Source organism: Schistocerca cancellata, chromosome 9 (genome assembly GCF_023864275.1).
Source record: "Schistocerca cancellata isolate TAMUIC-IGC-003103 chromosome 9, iqSchCanc2.1, whole genome shotgun sequence".
Lineage (NCBI taxonomy): Eukaryota > Metazoa > Arthropoda > Insecta > Orthoptera > Acrididae > Schistocerca > Schistocerca cancellata.
In genome coordinates this window covers 14,331,481-14,354,001 of record NC_064634.1, presented here as the reverse complement: position 1 = coordinate 14,354,001, position 22,521 = coordinate 14,331,481, and the positions used below count along the sequence as shown (strand labels likewise).

Here is a 22,521-nt window from a genome sequence, read left to right as displayed (position 1 = left end):
TATGTCCGCCTCAACTTTCGCTCTGTTGCGCATGCTGACTCGCATTTTTCTATTTCCAAAAAAAACCTGCTGCTTTAGAGCACGCTCAGTAGCAATGCTGTTAGAGTTCTTCGGGATATACTTACTATCTCCCGACAGCACTTCCCTGTATACTGCAGCCAGTGGCAAATCTGACGCAAATACCCCGTTTATCTGGGCAATTACGTAACATAAATGCTAAAAGAAATATCACCACCTTCATGACTTGCCTCGTTCCTGTTTTCTTCAAAGTAAACTCGATGCTCAGTACGCATTTGACAACAGATCAGTACAACCATCTGCGAAATGCAAGTAAAACTTAACGTGCCTTCTCATTGCAGTTCATTAGTGCACGTTGTGTCTTTAATGGTAAACTGGACAATGCGGCCTGTGTACAGTGCTCTGTCTGTCTGCCAACTTGTCTCTAAAGGTTGTTCACGCCTGGACCAAGGGCTCACGAGAAGGGTTGTCAGCGCGGGGAGCTGAACGCCGAGGTGGCGCACGCTGCTCCCGTGTCACGGAGTCGTCAACCTGAGACAAAATACTGCATACCCACTCGCAGGTGTCGCTGATAAATGATGCACACCAATTATAGCTCGTATATACACCGAGGAGAATGAACAAAACTACGCATTGCGTTTATTGACGCAACTACGCATTGCGTTTATTGACGCAACTACGCTGTCTCATAAAAGAGTGAAGCAACCAGAAAACATGGTTCGATCTCTGTGTAACTTCGTAAACGCAAATGATTAGAGTAGCGATTCTCGGTGACACGTAGAACAGCCACCAGAGTGCATTAGTGCCGGCCGGTGTGGCCGAGGGGTTCTAGGCGCTACAGTCTGGAACCACGCGATCGCTATGGTTGCAGGTTCGAATCCTGCCTAGGGCATGGATGTGTGTGATGTCCTTAGGTTAGTTACGTTTAAGTAGTTCTAAGTTATAGGGGACTGATGACCTCAGATGTTAAGTCCCATAGTGCTCAGAGCCATTTGAACCATTTGAAGTGCATTAGTGTTCGAAAAGGTAGGGAGTGGAAAACGACTGAGACAACAAAATGAAGTAAATTAGAACTGTAATTTATTAACAAAACTATCAGACCGTTTACACATTTGGCTGGGCATCGACAAACGTTCTAGTGCGGTTGAAATGATGACACTGGTAGTAGCACATCAGGTTCCGAACGTACTGCTGGACTGTGATAATTTCATAGCCTGCTTTGATCTTGGACAGAAGCACCACTGTATCAAAGGTGCGAAAATGGGTGCAGGTGGGCACCAAGGAGGAATCTACCTTTTTCATTACACAATGAACGGGAATGACATCCTGATAGAGGGGTAAGATTGGATTTAGGCCTCATTTAGACCGTGGAGCAGCCTGGTGTTAACTACACCAAGGGAAGAATTCAAAGTTCTATGGACCTCGACACGAAAATGGTAGAAGTGGAGAACTGGGGCAGCAAGCAGTTGGCTCTGAACACTATGGGACCTAACTGCTCAGGTCATCAGTCCCCAGAACTTACAACTACTTAAACGTAACTAACCTAAGGACATCACACACATCCATGCCCGAGGCAGGATGCGAACCTGCAACCGTAGCGGTGGCGCGGTTCCAAACTGAAGCGCCTAGAACTGCTTGGCCACTCCGGCCGGCAGCAAACAGTTGTTATGCTCGAGAATCAGAAGTAGTCTCCAAAAGCAAAGTGCCATTTCGTAAACGAGAGCAGGATTTCACAGGGCCGGCAATTGCATCTACACCTTTCTGAATAATGAACGGATTTACTGTGGCAAAGCAATCACCGTCTTTATTACGTGAGACACGAGCAACCGTGGTGCGGCTGGAAGGGTCTTTGACTCATTAGCCTCATTACGTTCACGTTTTGTAGACGTGATTGGGAAGATGACTGACTCATTGCGAGAAAATCTCCCACGATTGCCAGCGTCTCCGATTGCGTCCTCCTTCCAAATCTGGGCTCCCTTCATAAGGGGGCGCACCCGCCTTAGGTGTGTTCACACCTCAGGTCACACATCCGGAACACGCCTAACAGAGGGACCAATCGGCTATTTGGGAAGGTTACAGCTCAGCCAATCACCCATCACCCCTCCCTGGGCCTGGCCTGTACAATGGGGTACGTGCGAACCCTACCTGTCGAGCCGGGGCTTGGAATTACGCGTTACCCAGTCACTGTTACGCGTGGGCCGGCCTTCAGGAGCGCACAGGAAGAAAGAAGCGAAAAGAGGATCCTCGAACGCCGAAACGATCGAACGACAGAAGAAGGAAACAAAGAAAGGAAAAGGGAGCGAAAAACGAAGGTGAGAAACTTCCTGGCAGATTAAAACTGTACGCCAGACCGAGACTCGACCTCGGGACCTTTGCCTTTCGCGGGCAAGTGCTCTACCACGTGAACTTCCCGAAGCACGACTCACGCCCAGTCCTCACAGCTTTACTTCTGCCAGTACCTCGTCTCCTACCTTTCAAACTTTACAGAAGCTCTCCTCATTCTGGAAACACCCCCTAGGCTGTGGCTAAGCCATATCTTTTCTTTCAGGAGTGCTAGTTCTGCAAGGTTCGCAGGAGAGCTTCTGTTAAGTTTGGAAGGTAGGAGACGAGGTACTGGCAGAAGTAAAGCTGTGAGGACGGGGCGTGAGTCGTGGTTGGGTGGCTCAGTTGGTAGAGCAGTTGCCCGCGAAAGGCAAAGGTCCAGAGTTCGAGTCTCTGTCCGGCACACAGTTTTAATCTGCCAGGAAGTTTCATATCAGCGCACACTCTGGAACAAAGGTGAGACTGTTCTTACATACCGGTCGTTGTGGCCGAGCGGTTCTAGGTACTTCAGTCTGGAACCGCGCGACCGCTATGGTCGCAGGTTCGAATCCTGCCTCGGGCATGGATGTGTGTGATGTCCTTAGGTTAGTTAGGTTTAAGTAGTTCTGAGTTCTAGGGCACTGATGACCTCAGATGTTAAGTCCTATAGTGCTCAGAGCCATTTTTTTTTGTTTTGTTTTTACGTCAGCGACAGACAATGCAGAACATTCCAAATACCATCCTAGATATGTTCCCCAAGGGAGGGGAAAAAGAACAGCAAGAAGATAGACATGCAGCACGGAAGGGAAAAAGCGTTGCAAAGGTTGGGGCCCCGTGGCAGCCAAGCACGAATCCGACAGACACTGGCGAGACCCCTGGGGGGACATTACAAGACATTCCGCCTACGGTCCGTCAGCGTACAGTCACATTTGCTGTCGGAGGGGTGGCCTAGTGGCGGGCGCAAGCGAATATAACTTCGGCGCTCCGTAGCGTCGTCGGATTAGGTCTCCAGACGCAAATGTCTCTCCTCTGTTTCTCAGGACGCCCTTTACAACCCCTCGAAGTTTGTCGCAATGTTTCTGGTTCACTGTGTAGATGTAATTGTTTTTCCCGCGCTACATTTGCGTGTGGAACAGGAGAGGGAATGAGTATTAGAGTTGCGAGGTAGTTTCCGCCACTGTGTGGTGGTTTGTCGAGTAGGAAGGTGTACTTCTGAATGTAACGAGTTAAGTGAGAGCAGCCGCGACAGGAGTGAGCAGAGGCGGGCGGTGTGGTTGCAGGCGATGGCGGCGGGGGCGGCGCTGCGGCTGGCGGTGTGCGCGCTGTGGGCGGCGGCGGGGGCGGACGGGCTGGCGCTGACGCTGCTGGAGGCGGTGTCGCGGCTGTACCGGCAGGGCCCGGCGGCCGCCACCGGCTACGTGGAGTGGCACGCGCCCGACCGGCCGGACGCGCTTCTGCTGCCCGAGTACGACTTCGTGGTGGTGGGCGCCGGCAGCGCGGGCTCCGTCGTCGCCGCCAGGCTCTCCGAGGTCCCCGGCTGGACGGTGAGCGCCGCAGCTGCGCCGGCGCTACCCTGCAGCCGCGGCTTACTTCTCAGCCTAGGGGTGCTTTCCACCCGAGTCTATTTGCGGCGGCGCGGTTCCTTCCGTCCCTTTACGACGAACCTGCGCCTACCTGTGAATATTGTCTCAACAGATCATCAGTAGGGAAGCGGAGTGAAACCTACTGTCCTTCGACGTGAACCAGGCTGCAATTGAAGTCACTAATCTACGTTTCGGAAGAAAGTTTTCACACGAAATTAAAGGTTACAAATTTTGTCCTCCATTAATATATTCTGAAACTTAGGTGAACAAGTACCACTGCCAAGCCCGTGCTAGTCTTAAAACAGTTACTCACAATCCCTTTCACTCACGTTAGCAAGTTTATGGTGTTGCATTTCCCGAAAACGTAATAGCTAAAAATATTCTGATTGTTTTTGACTGACAATGCTCGACAAATATTAAGTCTGTCGGTACCTAATACAGTCACAGTTTTTAGCCACCGACCTGCTCAATACGCCACGCGGAATGTATGTCTTTTCTCGTCACAAAATTCACTTAAAAATTCCGAAATTTCTACACACACATCGGAATAATTATGCCGTCACTTTACCACACTTTTGATGTATGAAACACCGCTAGATCCGGCAACTTATCGTTTCTATCAGAACTACTACTACTACACACGTCCGAACTGTTTCACGGCTAGGCTTCGACTCCTCTCTAGAATACTCCAAGTCTTATCTACCAGCAGAGAAAGGCGCGCGAAGAATACTGCTTTACCATTGGTCAGTTTACTCAACACCCAATAACAAAACAACATTCTCCCGCGTCAGTACGCGCTTTTCATGAATAACTAATCGCAAAATAATGAATCTAACGACTGCACTTTTTATCGACGTAATTATCTAATATGCTGAAATTTTGCTTATGCATAAAGTTATTTACTATTGTTATTTATATCTGAATTAACTTTACCATAAACTTACTTTACAAATCTATTCTACAAAAATCCCTCTTGTTCACATCCATTCTACTTCCAAATGTTCCCACACTCAATCCCACTACATAACTCGTTAAACAATGATCTTCATATTAACCTTAAACCACACTCGCCCATCATTCATACCGCTAAATCACATTTGTAACATTTTACATACACAAAAAGACATAACACTATGTAAATACTAGAAAGGTTTATGAAAACAGTCTATTACTTTAGTGCTCTCTAGTGGGAACAATCTAAAGTAAATCACTGTCCCCTATCCAATATTGTCCTCTATCGGCTGATACATAAACTACGTGCGCATCCAGTCTCGCGTCACCATCTGTCACCATCCAGCTCTGAGACACATCTCCCACTTAACCGCCCCCAATGCTACGCCTCATATTCTCAACAATCGATCTGTCTAGTGCGATTGTATAATACGTGTACGGTAATGTAGGGATGGCAGTTATTGTTTTAACGACCAGTTTTCAGTTACATCGGTGCTTCGAATATCAAGTTTAACCCGACTCTTAAAACCGAAATGACGGATTTTCCGTTTTGAACTATTTTTTCCTGTAATAAACATAGAAATCGAATAAAGACTAAAAAATTTTGACACTCAGTTACAAGAGACACAAAATCAAAATATTAAAATAAATAAGCAAATTAAGGAAACCTTTTTTTTTCGCAGATCGCTGCTTTCCTCGACAAGTTATGAATACGTGAATACTTCAAAAAAGACCAGTATTCTCCTACTAATGCTAATTTTTTGAAACCGTGCTCAAAAACCATGCTGTAATTGCGGATCCTACCACCACCACCACCACCACCACCACCACCACCACCACCACCACTTGGAAATTACGAATAGTCACTGCTGAAGAGTGAAAAGTCAAGTTGAAGAACTCTCTTTCTCGTGTTAATTTGCCCACTTTCAACGGCTGCATTTACTGTTACTAATAATTATCTTCCTCTTTTGCTATTTCCCTGAAACAGTGGACAAATTTTTAATCTTGTACTCCATTGCTACATCACTTCGTACGAACATTTCCAGACTATGGTTGGTGCCTTTCCGCAATACAACAGAGACAGCGAGAAACTGCCGCACAGAACAGCTAAAGGCAAGCCTTGCTCGGGGCCTACGATAAATATGGGCCCCGCAACCAGTGTATGACGTCACACTACCTGCACTGTGACGTGCGAGTGTCCGCCTCGCCTGTCTTTCTCGCGGGCCTCGTTCTTGCACACTGCACGTTCCCGAGTGCCTTAAGCCATAGAACACGTCAAAAGGGCCTTTACTGTCTCAGCAATATTGTATCAGTTCTTATTCCATGTCTGTGTTGCTCGTTTCTGTCGTCATTGTTAATGAGATAGCACTGATGGCTTTTCGCATTTTCTATAATAACGGAACATTTCAAACCAATGCAAATTTTACAAATAAAAATTATTCTTTTTTGAAAAAAGGTTTATTTACAAACGAAAAAATTTACCATTAGTACTATTGCCAAATGATAGCTTTCTTACTCGGTGTAAGTAGGCTGTTTACGTTTTTATACTGGTATGTGAACAGCGCATAATGTTGCGCAGTTGGAGGTGAGCCGCCAGCAGTGGTGGATGTGGGGGGAGAGATGGCGGAGTTTTGAGAGCGGATGATCTGGACGTGTGTCCATCAGAGACAGTAAATTTGTAAGACTGGATGTCATGAACTGATATATATATATATATGATGGTTTTTGAATATTATTAAGGTAAATACATTGATTGTTCTTTATCAAAATCTTTCATTTGCTAACTATGCCTATCAGTAGCTAGTGCCTTCAGTAGTTTGAATCTTTTATTTAGCTGGCAGTATTGGCGCTGGCAGTATTGCAGTCGTTGGAGTAACGAAAATTTTTGTGAGGTAAGAGATTCGTGAAACGTATAGGTTAATGTTAGTCAGGGCCATTCTTTTGTAGGGATTTTTCAAAGTCAGTCTGCGTTGCGCTAAAAATATTGTGTGTCAGTTCAGTGTTGGTCAGAATAAGTAAAGAGAGTAATGTCTGGGTACGTTCAGTTTTGCTCTAAGGGGACGTTTCATCGGTCACTAATAAAAACAAAAAATCACCTGTTACAATCGACACAAAACAACTACCGAAAAATACGGGTTCTTCAGAACTAAAATACCGTTATCGGTATCAAACGATCGGTTTTTTCCGTCCCTACTTTAAGTGCTCTCTCTTGTTGTATTGCACTCAAGCTTGCAGACTCCTTAATTAACTATGCAGAAGCACTAGTTGTGCAGGGTGAGTCACTAACTATTACCACCAAGAATAACCCCAGAAGTACGATACTAGCTGATACGTTTGTGGGACAAATGTTGCATGAGACAAGGGAGGCCATAATATGACGCTGGTTTTTTGTTGCTAGGTGGGGACGCCTCAGAGATATGGAGGTCAAATTTGTTTTTTTAAGTGGGACGCTATAGTTTGGTACTTATTTCCTGATAGCGGCAGCCCTGAAATAAATTTCAAGTCCTGCAACAAGACCTAAGATTGTTGCAGAACGTCACAGGGCTCTTGTGGAGCTAGGGGGAAGCAATAGGGTGAACCCTGGCCACTCAGGGATCGGTGGCAATGAACAAGTCGACAGATTGGCCAGGATGCGGGCAAAGACTCTGTTCACTGGACCACAACCTGTCCTGACAATGACCAAGGCTATGATCAGACTGGAACTACGGAAGTGGCACAGAAGAAAGCGCATAGAATACTGGACCAAGGTCTATAAACAGAAACTTGGTAAGGTAATGATGCCAAAGCCGTGTTTTAAAATAAGCCCTGTAATCCTGGGCTTGAACAGACAAGAAATTAAACTCACGGTTGGACTGATGACCGGCCATGGGTATAGCGGAAGAAGACCCTAAATGTAGGATGTGTGATGGGAGTGAAGAAACTGCATCATACCTAATCTTCGAATGCACGGCAAAGGAGAGCAAAAGAGACAGAGTTTTTGGGGCAACTACACCAGAAGAAATTGTGTCTAACGAAGAACTGGTCCAGGGACTCCTTGCACTATTTAAGGACATTGGTTGGCTTTAGTGGATATACAGGGAGCGATACTGCACAGTAAATTCGGTTTCGGTGCGGGCAGTGGCGGGTTAGACCGAAGCTGTTTTAGCTTCCCTGCTAAAATCAAATCAGAAGACATAGCATCGCACTATGAATGATTTCAAGAGAACTGTACGTATGCTATTAAGTGTTTCAGCGCGTCCTCGTGAAATATCACTATAAAAACTCGCGATAAGCCGACCGCAGCCCCCCTCACTGTCAGGTGCAGTAATACTGTGATGGACTAGTACTGTTGCCGCCGGTCTGTACCGGACCCCGCGTGTGTCTGTGTCTGCGGCAGGTGCTGCTGCTGGAGGCCGGCATGGACGAGTCGGTGCTGACGGACATCCCCGTCTTCGTGGGCTACTTCCAGCTGACCAACTACAACTGGGGCTACCGCGTCCAGCCGCAGCAGGGCGCCTGCCTCGCCATGAGAGACCGCCGTTGCGAGTGGCCGCGCGGCAAGGCGCTGGGCGGCAGCTCCGTCATCAACTACATGATCTACACCAGGGGCAACCCCAAGGACTACGACTCGTGGCGCGACATGGGCAACCCCGGCTGGGGCTACCGCGACGTGCTGCCCTACTTCAAGAAGTCCGAGAACGCGCGCCGGCTGCGCACCAAGGTGGGACCACCCTACACTGCCCTTCCAAACACTTCTCAGACTTTTTACCAGAGGAAAAATGCTCCTAACGGAGACAGACTCAAAAGTGCTGTACCAGCTGCCGAAGTCTACCTCCCGCAGCAACTTTAAAAATATCCCAAAAACTTTGCCTTGCCAACATATTCGCGCTTTTTTTAACATGCAACTCACCTCAAACTGCCCCACGTTCCTCTAACTGTAACTCACTCACACCCACTAGTCCATCGCTGTAAGTCGCTCATACACGTCCACCAAGCTCTCCTTTCTCACTCACTCACTCACTCGGCCCAACTCATTGTCATTCCCCACGTGTCTCTTTGTCATTGTCCCGTGTCTCACACGCACGGTCCCCTTCCTTCTGTCCTACTACTACAGCCTCCTCTGGCTGCCACTGCCTCCCTCTTGTTTTCTCTTACTGCTAATGTCTCACACCTCCCATCGTACTGCTGTTGTCTCTTCTCACTGTCACTATCTCTCTCTCTTCCTCGTTGTCACTGTCATCTGCTCCATCTTTCATTATCACTGGCTCTCACCCACTTCCACTTTCTGCTTCTCGTAATTTCTGTCCCATTGGCACTATCTCCTTCACTCTTTTCCTAGTACTGTTCTGTCACTATTAGCTGCGTTCTGCTGCCACTCTGTCCCTCTCTTTCTCTCATACCGTCATTTTCTTCTTCGCTCTTTCTATAAAACAGCTACTGTCTAACATCTTCCAGTATTTATTACTTTTCCTTCTCTTTGCCACTGCCACTGTGTTCGTCCCCCTCAGCACAATAAGGCGCGAATGTGTTTGTCGCCAAAATTTTTGGGAAAATTTTTAAAAGGTGCTCAGCAAGGTACAATAAGACAGCTAGTACCCCATTTTCCAGTGAGAGTCTTTCAAACAAACAGGAACATATCTGCATTTTTTTTGTTCCTATAGGAGCATTTTTCCGCTGCTACCCTTCTTTTCGCTGCTGCAGGTCGGCATGTAAGTACATGAAAAGAAATGTATTTGTAGATAGTTTACTTGTGTGAAACTGAAATAACGCAAAATTAATTTTACACAACAGAGCAGACTTTACGTGCAAAAAGTTTTGCATGTGCTTCAGCACTCCAACATGCGGTTCTCATATCATAATGGAAACACTTTACTGCACGTTTCTCCGTGCTGCGTCACTTTGTTGACTATGTTTTCGCCTCTAACAGTATTTCACGCGCGTATTTTAAGTGTACAAGTAGCGTAAATTCTGCCTCTTGGAAACGAATTAAGTTATGAAGAATATTTTCAAGGTTGTCAGAGATTGGGATTTTAGGTATGTATCTTAAAAACTTCAGCCATTTGCTGTGCATAGCCATCTTGGAACCCTCGGCTGCGTTTTGGTCCGTTGGTGACGGCGGAAAATGAAGTAAAAAGAAACTTTCTGAGGGGTTTTTCGAGGAATGGCACGTGAAGTAATGGTGCTCCATAAGTCGCATCAAGCCCACTGTATACCACATAAAAGTTAAAAGAATAGAGTGATTTGCTCCATTTGCGTAAGCAACCGGAAGTACGTAATATACTTTGTCGTGTAGGATAACGAGAGTAAGACGATCTTTCTGTTTGGTATACCAATGGTCTCTAGTCCAAGGGCTATCCTAAACACGTAACCGTACCTTTTCATCTCCAACAGAACGCGAGGTATGAGCACCGGAAAATATTGTTTGTATGCGCGGCGTTTTGGAAGATATGTCGCTTGCATACCGATTCCTGGCGTATAAGTGACGTCAGCGGAGTAATTACGTTGGAGCTTGAACTAACAGCCGTAAACAAAAGATGCGCATTCGACCAGGCAACCGTGTGCAGACAGTGTTAAGTAGACCGCCAGCATCGCCGTGTCACGGACCGCGATGCGGCAGCGCAGTGAACTAGAGATGGGCAAAACTGTTCTTTTCAGATATTGGATCAGAACTGTTCACTCCCTGAAATGAATTAGCTCTTTTTCATGACTCACCACTCATTTACAATAGAAAATAAATGGAAGGCACATTGCCCTTTAAACTTGGTTTATTCCAGTACTATACCTGTATTTTGATCTTATTTGATCCTATTTTGAAGTAACACAGATAATGAGTAAGAATTTTGTATTGTTTATTGAAATTTCCACGATATGACAAAGTTTTTGATTATTGATTTATTTTGCACTATCGTGGTTTTTTGGGTGATCGGAAAATGTTGTAACTTGAGATTTACATTAACAATATATTTGGCTATAATGTATTAAAATTTCATTAACCTCATACAAATACATCGCAAGCCATATATTTTTAAAGTGAACGTTTCCTTCCTAAGATGCCTAAAATCGCAAAATCCGTACCAGAATAAGAAAAAAAATATATATTTGACTGTAAAACGAAAGTGCTGCATATAGCCTTACGCAGAATAAAACAAGGAAAATATTGGTGTATCACATTTTGCGATACGTTTATCGGTTCGCTCGTAATTAAAGCGTAAATTCGAGTGTCCATAATAAAAATCCTATAGTAAGAGGAGTCTTCAGGAACCTAATCTGATCAGTTTAAACAAATAAAAATAAAATAAAACAATTGATGTATACATAACATAATAATGTAATATACATAGCGGTATTACTATGAAGAACAATATCCAGTAGGGACGAACTCCGATGCAGAGGCACTGAGTCGAGCAGGTCGAGCCGCGAGCTGTATTACTGCGTGAGCCGAGACCGCAGAGACCACAGTGACACCCGAGTCGCTTTGCTCAACGCTCTGGCTAGAGTCGAGACGGTGGGGTGAGCGTTGAGCGGGCGAGTTCCGAGGGTGGGGGGAGCGGTGAACGGCCACCACTCACCCACTCCGAGACAAATCGTCCGTTCCCTTGCGAGCAGGTTGTTGCAAGTAGTTCCTATGTTATCCGCTAGGTGGCTCTCTATCCTGTTGCTCGCATCAACTGCCCAGAGGGCAGGACGTGCGACTGAAACGATCGCCGCCAGAGTGCGATGCGAAGTTACACTGCGCCAGACACTGCAGGCGGCAGACGACGCACCGAGACGGCACGGCATATGTGAAACACAAAATCCAATGGGGCACTGCACAATGCAGGCAGCCAAGGTAGAAGCAGGGCAGAGGCCGGCGCTGGCTGTGTTGTGTGGCGTGCACTGTGCTCTGACCAGCAGAGGCGCTGCTGATATGCTCCGTCTCTCTCTCTCTCTCTCTCTCTCTCTCTCTCTCTCTCTCTCTCTCTCTGCCGTGGGAAACGTTTGGAGCTACCGTTCTTTTTTTCTGACTCACTGATTGTTCACTCCTTTGAAAGATTCAACTCTATGAATTAGTTCAAGAGCGGATCCCCCATCTCTACAGTGAACACTTGTTGGCGTTCGCGCAGGACCCGGGCTTCCACGGCGAGGACGGCCCGCTGGACGTGGAGACGCCGGCGTTCCGCACGCCGCTGGTGGAGGCCTTCCTGGACGCGGCGGCCGAGGCGGGCCACCCGTCGCGCCGCGACTACAACGGCGCGCGACACGACGTCTTCGGCTACGTGCAGTCCAACACGCGGCGCGGCTCGCGCTGCTCCGCCAACAAGGCGTTCGTCCGGCCGGCGGCGCAGCGCCCCAACCTGCACGTCGCGCTGCACGCGCACGTCGCCGGCGTCGACGTGGAGGCCGGCCGCGCCGCCGCCGTGCGCTTCCTGCGCGGGGGCCGCATGCTGCGCGTGCGCGCCAGGAAGGAGGTAACGCGATCCTCTGCTCTGCAGCTCCTCGTTCCTCACAGACGCCGCACTTACTTCCTGCCGCGAGTTCGACTGCCGAGCACATCCTCGGCGTGAGGCTTTGCACTTTCGCGTCCTGATCGCCCATACCTTCTTGGGACGGCCTCCGAATCGACTTCCTACTCAATCGTAACAGAGGGAGTTTTTCAAAGTAGTTGTCGCTTCTCCGATGTGTCTATACCATCTATTATGTTTGTGTGTAAATTTGTTGCCGATTAGTGTCTCTTCCATCCTACAGATTGCACAACCACTGACAGGTACAGTAAAACTCTGACAACGAGATTCGGACGAACTTACTATGATAAGAAGAAAAGACCAAGGTATATTCGCAGAGGCCGGCCGCTGTGGTCGAGTGGTTCTAGGCGCTTCAGTCCGGAACCACGCGGCTGCTACGGTCGCAGGTTCGAATCCTGCCTCGGGCATTCGTATGTGTGCTGTCCTTAGGTTAGTTAGGTTTAAGTAGTTCCGAGTGTAGCAAACTCGTGACCTCAAGATGTAACTCCCATACTGCTTAGAACCATTTGAACCATTTTTGTATTCGCCGATATCGCAAAACAACTATAACCGAATCAAGACCTTTGCCTTTCGCGGGCAAGTGCTCTACCATCTGATCTACCCAAGCACGACTCACGCCCAGTCCTCACAGCTTTACTTCTGCCAGTATCTCGTCTCCTACCTTCCAAACCTTACAGAAGCTCTCCTGCGAACCTTCTGTAAAGTTCGGAAGGTAGGAGACGAGATACTGTCAGAAGTAAAGCTGTGAGGACTGGCCGTGAGTCGTGCTTGGGTAGAGCACTTGCCCGCGAAAGACAAAGGTCCCGAGTTCGAGTCTCGGTCGGGCACCCAGTTTTAAATTGCCAGGAAGTTTCATATCAGCGCACACTCCGCTGCAGAGTGAAAATCTCGTTCTATAACTGAATCAATTTAACAGACGTTTAACTTATCAACGGTGATCTGTATGTCCATCTATATACAGGATGGTTGAGGGACTTTGGCTGTTCAGTATAAAATGTCAAATCAAAAACACCCTCAGCCGTCAATATTTCCAGTTTCGTTTCATTTATGCGACCAGTTTCGGCATTTCTTTACGATATCTCCATCCCCCTTACCGAGATGTAGGAAGAATCCAACCTCATGTGCAAACGAAACAGGGCGAGCATTCAGTAACTCTTATACGGAGATTTCTTTCTTAGCAACGCGATCCCGTCGTTCGTCACTTGGAGAGTGCAGAATCCTTGATGAACAAAGGGGTTCCGTTGTTAAAGAACAAGTCTACGGATAGCAGTCTCTAAATGCTGGCCCCTATTCCGAATGCACACGAGGCTGCATTCTTCCTATACATCGCTCAGGGAGCCGGAGGACGGCGCAGCGAAACTCCGAAACTGGTCGTATAAATAAAACAAAATTAGAAATATATACGGCTGAAGGCGTTCCTGATTTGACATTTTATTAACGCTGATGGTCCCTCCCTGCACTATTTGTTTAAAATTGGGATACGGGGCCCTGAAATATCTGAATGTGCACAAGACCATTCCCGATCACATAGTTTTAGTTCTCCGAGTTACTGCAAACCGATGCGAATACTACACTCGAAGCGCCAAAGAAACTAGTATAGGCATCCGTATTCAAATAAAGATACATGTAAACATGCAGAGTACGACGCTGCGGTCGGCAACGCCTATATAACTGCTGCTACAATGGCAGGTTATTAACATTTAAGTGAGTTTGAACGTGGTGTTATAGTCGGTGTTATAGTCGGCGCACGAGCGATGGGACATAGCATCTCCGAGGTAGCGATGAAGTGGGGATTTTCCCGTACGTCCATCTCACGACTGTACCGTGGACAGTGCACCTGTAAAACATCACATCTCCGACATCGCTGCGGCCGGAAAATGGTCCTGCATGAACGGGACCAACAACGACTGAGGAGAATCGTTCATTGTGACAGAAGGGCAACCCTTCCGCCTCTTGCAGCATATTTCAACGCTGGGTCATTAACAAGTGTCAGCGTGCGAACCTTTCAACAAAACATCATCGATATGGGCTTTCGGAGCCCTTGATGACTGCACGACACAAAGCTTTCAGCCTCGCCTGGGCCTGTGGACACCAACATTGGACTGTTGATGAAAGGAAACATGTTGCCTGGTCGGACGAATGTCATTTCAAATTGTGTCGAGGGGATGGACGTCTAAGGGTGGGAGTCGTCAACCTCATGAATCCATAGACCTTGCATGTCAGCAGGAGACTGTTAAAGCTGGTGGAGGCTCTGTAATGGTGTGAGGCGTGTGCAGTTCGAGTGGTATGGGACCCCTGATACATCTAGATACGACTCCGACAGGTGACACGTACGTAACCATCCTTTGTGATCGCCTGCATCCATTTATGTGCACTGTCCATTCCGACAATTTTGGTTAATTCCAGCAGGACAACGCAACACCCCGCACGTCCAGAATTGCTAGAGAGTGGCTCCAGGAACACTCTGAGTTTAAACACTCCGACTTGAGCATATCTGGGAAGCCTTGCAACGTGCTGTTCAGAAGAGATCTCCACCCCCTCGTACTCTTACGGATTTATGGACAGCCCTGCAGGATTCATGGTGCCAATTCCCTCCAGCACTACTTCAGACATTAGCCGAGTGGATGCTACGTCGTGTTGCGGCACTGCGTACTCGCTGAGAGCCTACACGATATTAGGCAGGCGTATCAGTTTCTTTGACTCTTCGGTGCATAATAACAGAATACTTAAACGGCAAGGAGCTACTCTTTTGTATTACTTCTCTACATAATCAACGATCAGATTTTAGCGTTTATTATGCCGGAAATGGTTGACTTATTTCCTGTGCTTCAAATTCTATCACTGCAGCCAATCTGTGAGAGCTTAGTCGACGAGTAGCTCACAACAGTGCAAGCAGAGCAATGGCAACAATAAACAAAGCGAACATTGTATTGTATCTACAACAGCAGTTGCCGAAGTTGACATTAGCATTTCCGCAAGATGAAGCAGTAGAATGTGTGGTGTCGTATACGATCTTTGTGCGTACAATGTTAATGAAGAATACAATGATGACGGTGCGTGCTCAACAAGTGGAAGTTATACTGAAACAGATGTCGAGCCATGTAATTCATCACTCTTGTCGGACAGCGAGCCACAAATCCCGTCTCCAGTGAAATGTATTAAACGATAATCGTTGTGCAAGGATCGGCTACTAAATATAACATGGAACATCATCCGCAGCATAATAAAAAATATATATGAAGAGATGTCGAATAAGCACGCAGCGACATGACCGTAGTACATAAGAAAACTGCAGATATTCAAGTGAGGACAAGGCGTTTGCGCGTTTCAATGAGGCTCGATACAATTTACAGGATGTGCGTGATAGCGACCTACTACGTTATGCGTATCAAATTGCCCGCGGCATAGATTACAGTGATTTCAAGCGAAGCAGTTGATGGTTGCCTAACTTCAAGCTGTGCTACAGAACTGGAAGACGGAAGGTAACTAAATTCCAAACAAAGCTGAAACTTGAAGATGCACAGCGAACGGCAGACTCGGGCCGAAAATTTATAGATGAGATAAATTTATCCCATCGTTGAGTAAGTAATTTGTTTTCAACTCCGACCAATCGGTTTTTGAAGAGGAAATGGATACGAAATGAACCCTGGAAATTAGAGGTACCAATAGAGGTGTATTAATGTCAGATAACATCAATCCCTTAACGCAGTCGTATACAATTATGCCGACTGTTAATCTGGATGGTAAATTGGCTGGAAGGTTCTTTATTGTGCTGCGAGAAGTTAGAGGTGCTCTGCCCCCCCCCCCCCCCCCCCCCTACGATTCTTTCTCGCGCACGAGATATTGCAAGGGCAATAGGGAATATTTACGTCACAGCAAGCACGAGTGGGAAAATGGGCGTAAGAGAACTACAGCCGTGGTATAAGCACCGCTTTTGACTAATAGCTGGGCGAAGTAGCTTGCTTTTCCTTGATTTCTGGTCAGTATATAAAAATGATGCTCTTTTAGAGCAAACCATCCCTGCTGGAAAGTTTGTGATATTGCTGTTCATACCACCTGGAACCACTGGACAAATTCAGCCTCTAGATGTTCGTTTTTTCCCGTGCCTATAAAACATGTTATCGGACTATCCGCAGCTACGCCTTGGAAGAGAACCACTTACACTGTTTGGCATTCGGTTCGATGCCATCACATTCCATCAGCTCTTCTCATACCGTTACACCGACAGAGTTGTGTACGCATTCTTTGACAGTGGACACACAGTTTAAAGTCACGCCACGGTCTGTAACTCCCAAGGAGTTCGCTTTCGATTTTGATGGTGCGAACCTTTGTGATCAGTTTGGCGCGCCATTTTTCATTCGTTGTTGACGGTGCAAGTTAATGGTTTTGAACATTTCTTAGATGTCGACGATGTCCGTTTTGTGAAGTGAAATACAGACGTCCTGTGGAAGGTTAATGCCTGCACCTGCCCGACACTCCTCTCCTGTCGCCCTCCTGAGGCGCGTGCTGACTCATTAACAGCTGATGTCTTTCCTGTCGTAGTCGTTAAGACGACACTTTCAAATGAGCCTCACTGAAGACTTAACTTGCGACCTCGCACTCACGAGGTTCCTTGTTAGTGTAAAAGTACAGGGAGTTTCAAATGTGAGGCAGTTTGCTGCGCCTCTAGGGGTCTTGGATGGGGAGGAGCGGGGACGCTTTACCTAAAGCTGATCGGCGCTGAGCATCTCCAAACATACATCCGTCACTTTGTATGAGGACGGAAATATGCATCGTAATATATTGGACGCAAAATAAAAATGTACCAAGAAAATGTGATGTAGCTACAAGGGGGGGGGGGGGGGGACATTTATCAGCGTGACTGCCTTTCTTGAACACCACTATGTCTCTTTTAAATAGCACACTATATTTTTTATTCGGTAAGCTACTTCCTCTCCGCAAGACCTGTTCAGTACTTCTCACTACGTGTCATTCACGTAATCAACGCGTTATTAAAGACGTGGAACAAAACGGACTATCTCTCCCTTAGTGGTACCCAGTACAAGTGCCTGTGCTGACTTCACTCTTCCACTGGCGGTTCGTGTGAGTAGAACGTAGCAGAAGTGGTACTCACGTCTAAGGAGGATACAAGCTTAGCATAACGATAACTGTAATAGTGGTTTTGTTACTAACAATACGGGCATGTGAGGTACAGTATTGTAGAATTTTTATGCGCTGTGTCGTGTACAGTGAAGGCAGTTCTTGATTAAAACCTGCATCTGTACCATTACATTTCTTTTATTGTGGTTGAAGTTAGGCATAATGATGCTCAGGCACGTGAACTGTACAGACGCCGACATCCTGACATAAAACCACATTTCCAACGGATGTTTTCTCTTTTCCTCGTGATGCTTCAGGAAAATCTAACAAGGGAATGGTCAGACTTGTCATGTCGAAACCTGTGTTGCTTTTTTTACCACTGTGAGTTAACATTGCAAGAAGTCTGTATGCAGAATTTTAGCTGCTGACATGACCTGGAAGTCTGTAAACAATTTTATGAACTAAGACATTATTGCCGCATGGTTTTCGCGCTTACAACTGCCTCTTGTACAACCCTGACCTCTCTCGCTACGTTATACCAACGCCATCTAGGGACAAGGTGGCGTTAGCAATGCGCCGCTCTCTTGCCACAGCGGTGAGAGAGCTGATTCCCCAGTGAAAGCGATCGTATGATAATTGAACATTCGTTGACAAATATGGCTGATATGTTATCTACAACATTCTTTCCAAATAGCTATGAAATAGACACAAATAAATATAGGATTGAGAACACGTCCAAATTTTATTTCTTGTAATTACCGCAAAAATGCCAAACATTGATACAATATTCAAAACATAGGTTTTTTGTGCACCAAGAACATACAAGCAAAGACGACATATGACAGCCCTGCGAATCACAGACGTTGTTAGATGTCCGTAGATAAAACTGGGCTGGTGTTAGGAATGAATCAGGCCTAGTATCAGTATATTTCGAGGAGTGCCACGCATATTTAATCAAATTCTGAAATCGTGGAGAGGAAAATTGATAATGTACTACTGATTGCAGCTTGAGAATATTGTCACGGTGATAGACAGTAAATTGCAGTGATCAGCACACAATAATTTTCTCTGTTAGTTTTCTGTAAAATGCCTTCCACTGGCGGAAAAATTCTCTGTCGAAAGGTTGAATTACGTTGGTCGTGCCGGGTGGAATCTGAAGCATCTCTACTTCTTTGTCAGGGTGGGCTCGAAATTCAGCTTTTAATGAATCAGACCTTTTATGACCTGACCACGAATCTAGAAGGAGAAGAGATTTGTTCCCGCAGAACGGAAGAAAAGCATGACGCATGAAAAGTGTAACGTTTTCGTTTCCCATTTTTACAGACTTCGATGCGTCTACTGCAAGACTGTTTGCGTAGAACATTGTTCTTTTGACACGTGGTCCAAAACGTCCAGTTCTTGAAGACACACATGTAGTTTAGGCAGCAATGAACCATCCAGACTAACTATGGGCATTATAGTGTATCAATGGGTGAGTGCAGTCGTGGACTGCGCAATCGCCTCTATGTTTTTCCCCTTTGAATGACAGTGTTCTTTTCGCACGCATTTCTTTTTGAAAACCTGACTGATCTGCATTGTACACGTGCGATTCACTAAAACTAGCGATCTTATTTTTTGCATTCGTAAGAAAAGCTATCATTTCGATTTGTGTAACTTCATTTTCCGACCTGTTTCTCGATACAAATTCCGTTATTTTTCTTGCCACAATTTTATGTGATCTTTTGAAGCGACTAATCTAACTTTGAGAAGCTGTAAATTCTTTAGCGCCTATCGCGTTGGCAATCTCTAACGCCCAATCACGCAAAGTTGTATCGCTGACACTAAATGACTGTTGTCTGGCATCGGTAAATAGCTCAAAAAGTCGCGCATTTATCTCCGTCGTAATTTCCAGTCGACTCTTACGTCGTCCAGCGACTTCCTTTTTCCATCTATACAATTCACGTTCGGAACGCACAAAGCGATACTTATTTTAAACAGTACTGACACGTAGGCGTTTCTTACCACTTTCGTTCAACCAATACGTCACCGCTTTTTCTTTGTCTGATAAGGTAATTGTAGTTGCTGGTGTTACTTTCGGAGATAACTGATGATGGTACGTGGCACTATCACTCGAAGAGTCTTCACGAGTGCAGCTTGCGTCGGTGTCTTCGCCGTCTGTAGATTCACAGTCTGCAATATCGAGTGTTTCAGTTGTTTCTAGCCACATGCTGCGCCACTTACATACTCGTCTACAAGTTTAACAACCATGTCGCGCAACACATAATTTTCACGCGTGTTTTCTGTTGATTGCTTCATTTGGGGTCTGTGGTATATCTCCATGGCAAGCAGCAAAACATTTACAGGGTTCGCCATCACCTGTGAGGGGAGACAATGTTCACCGTGAAGTGGCTTGCGGAGTATAGATGAACATGTACAGAACATCTTTCACATCTCTAACCAGTTTCAGGACGGTATGTTTCGAAATACGTACCAGAAATTAAAAGGACGTGCATGCCACAGAAACGAATATTCGTTTCCCCTTTCCACCAAAACCGTGCAGCGATATTCCTCTTTAGTGAACGCCGCGGTAAGACGGCCGCTCTTCCCGACCATGCGCACAACGCTCGCGACTCGCCATTTCCAGGGGTAGCCAGCCGTCACTGCTGGCGCCAAGCAGGAAACACAGCCGTGTTCGTGATTTTTTTTAAGGTGACTTCCAGTTCATCTCAGCAGCTACAATTTTGCATACGGACCTTTTGCACAGTTAAATGCCAGTGCTAAAAAAAGCAATACATGTTTCGGCACGACAAGTCTGACCATTCCCTTGTAAGTTTCACTTCAAGGCAACGCAATCGTCGTAGAACTCCCACAGTCAAAGACGCCGTAGCTACTGTTCTCGCTTCTGCTGCAATGAATTCACACCTGAGCACATAACAGCTTCAGCAGAAGACATTCCAGGACTCATTGTACGTGGCGTTGTAACACGTCTCAATTACAGCCTTACGATGTAAATTTACGCCAGGAATTGCGAGGGTATGATTCTCAGAATTATGTATAGCTCTGTCATAGAGCACAGCAGCAAATTCACGCAAACCCGAACTACTACTCCGATGTTCTTTTTTCTGATGGATGTTCCTTCTCAAACAAAGAGCAGGTAAATACAAAGAACGTGCGTCATTACTCCAGCGAAAACTCGCGATGCCTCAGACAAGTGCAACATCAGAGTCGGCGCAGTGTTTATGTCTGGTGCGGGATGCTGGATACTACAATTACCGGCCCTTATTTCATCGAAGGTAAGCTGAACAGCAAGGCAAATGCCGACTTTCTCAAACGAATTCTTCTACGGCTTCTGGACGACGTGCCGGTAAGAACCAGAATGCTTATGTGGTACCGACGAAGCGGATGTGAGAATATAATGCCTTGTGCGCATTGCGTGTCCTTTTTCCTTGTGTTTACGTCTGTTGACTGTGTACTCCAGCAAGTGGACGAGCTACTTTACCGTTGCTACCTGTATTGTGTCTTAGGATAAGCGATTCTGTCATTTATGTGATTCTTGTTCAATAACGCCATGTTAATGTGAATGGTGCACTGATGTGCTTTCGAACAGGTCTTGTGGAGAGTCGGTAGACTAACGGTTGAAAAATACTGCTTAAAGAGACACTAGTCTACGTAACGAACAAAGTTACGGTTAAATCTTCCCCTGGTAGCTGAAACATTTTCCTGATATATATTTTTCCTTCTTCTGGACAGACAGGTTATGAGCGGTAGCCGAGGTTAATGAAATGCTCGACATAAACCGCTTTTATTTTAAACGTGCCAACAAAATGTGTTTTTAAACTGTCTTTTACATTAATGGTTACATTACCTCTTTTGTCCTTTGATATACATCCTTCAAACTGTGTTAGTTTCTCTTTTTCGTATTCTCTTCCGACTACAGTTTGTGTCATGTCAAGGTTCGTTCGTTGATTCGTGGTAGCTGAACAAACAACGTGGTCATCGGTCCCATCGTATTAGGGAAGGAAGTCAGCCGTGCCCTATCGGAGGAGCCACCACGGCATTTACCTGAATCGATGTAGGAAAGTCACAAAATCTAAATCAGAATGGCTGGTCGCGGGTTCGAACCGTCGTCCTCCCGAATGCGCGTCCAGTGCGTTAACCAACGCGCGAACGCGCTCGGTCTGATGTCAAGGTAGTTACAAGCTAAAGTTACATGCGTATGCCGCTACGGTATGTCTTGAATTTATGTCCAGATTCTCCTGCCCGTAATACTTCTATACTTTTTTTTGTTATTGGTTACAGGTGGTAGCGTTCAATAAACGTGGACCAAACAGGTATTTATAAGAGAAGGACGATAACAGCAAAGCGCTTCCGCTACAAGCGCGATCAGAATAGTGCGGTTGAGTTACTGAAACTTATTGACGAATATGGTATTGCCGCCCTGTGTGGCCGACCGGTTCTAGGCGCTTCAGTCTGGATCCGCGCGACCGCAACGGTCGCAGGTTCGAATCCTGCCTCGGGCATGGATGTGTGTGATGTCCTTAGGTTAGTTAGGTTTAAGTAGTTCTAAGTTCTAGGGGACTGATGACAGATGTTCAGTCCCATAGTGCTCAGATCCAGTTGAATATGGCATTGGCATAAACGAGCATTTATGTTCAATTACACCGGCAAAGAAGTCAAGAATGTCTGCCTCAGAGCAGTGTGATCGGCATTCGTGTACAAAATTTAAATCTCCACGCTATCTGCATGCGCACTTTCGCGTACCTCAAAATATGCTAACATACACTCTTAACACTTCGTAAGACAGAGCGCAATTTATTACAGAATCATCAAACGCGCCCTCTGCGTTAACGCACATCACTGTGGTACAAAGAGGAGTCTCGCTGTTGTTTGTAAGCATTCGTTACGTACTCTTAATCGCTGTACTACTTTTTAAGTACAGGTCCTGCATTCAAATTAAACAATTAAAATTTTGAAGATTCGTAATATATAGCTTTTCGTTGTGAAACCCAAGCGAAATTAATTAAGCTTTTTTTTCAGATAGTTCTAACAGTTGTCTTTTTGGCGTCGGGGCGAAGGCATTCGCTATCATTATACCCAGAACGCTACTTAAAGAAGAAATTCATATTCTT

General features: G+C 46.1%; 1 protein-coding gene across 1 annotated transcript in view; it reads left to right on the top strand.

The window, feature by feature from the left end:
- LOC126100701 (glucose dehydrogenase [FAD, quinone]-like) overlaps positions 1–22,521 on the top strand; it is an 84,915-nt gene that overhangs the window by 18,440 nt on the left and 43,954 nt on the right. Inside the window, exons 4-6 of the mRNA XM_049911317.1 lie at positions 3,714–3,863; positions 8,230–8,553; positions 11,936–12,280. Coding sequence (XP_049767274.1) covers positions 3,714–3,863; positions 8,230–8,553; positions 11,936–12,280 — 819 coding nt within the window. The remainder of the gene's footprint in view (positions 1–3,713; positions 3,864–8,229; positions 8,554–11,935; positions 12,281–22,521) is intronic.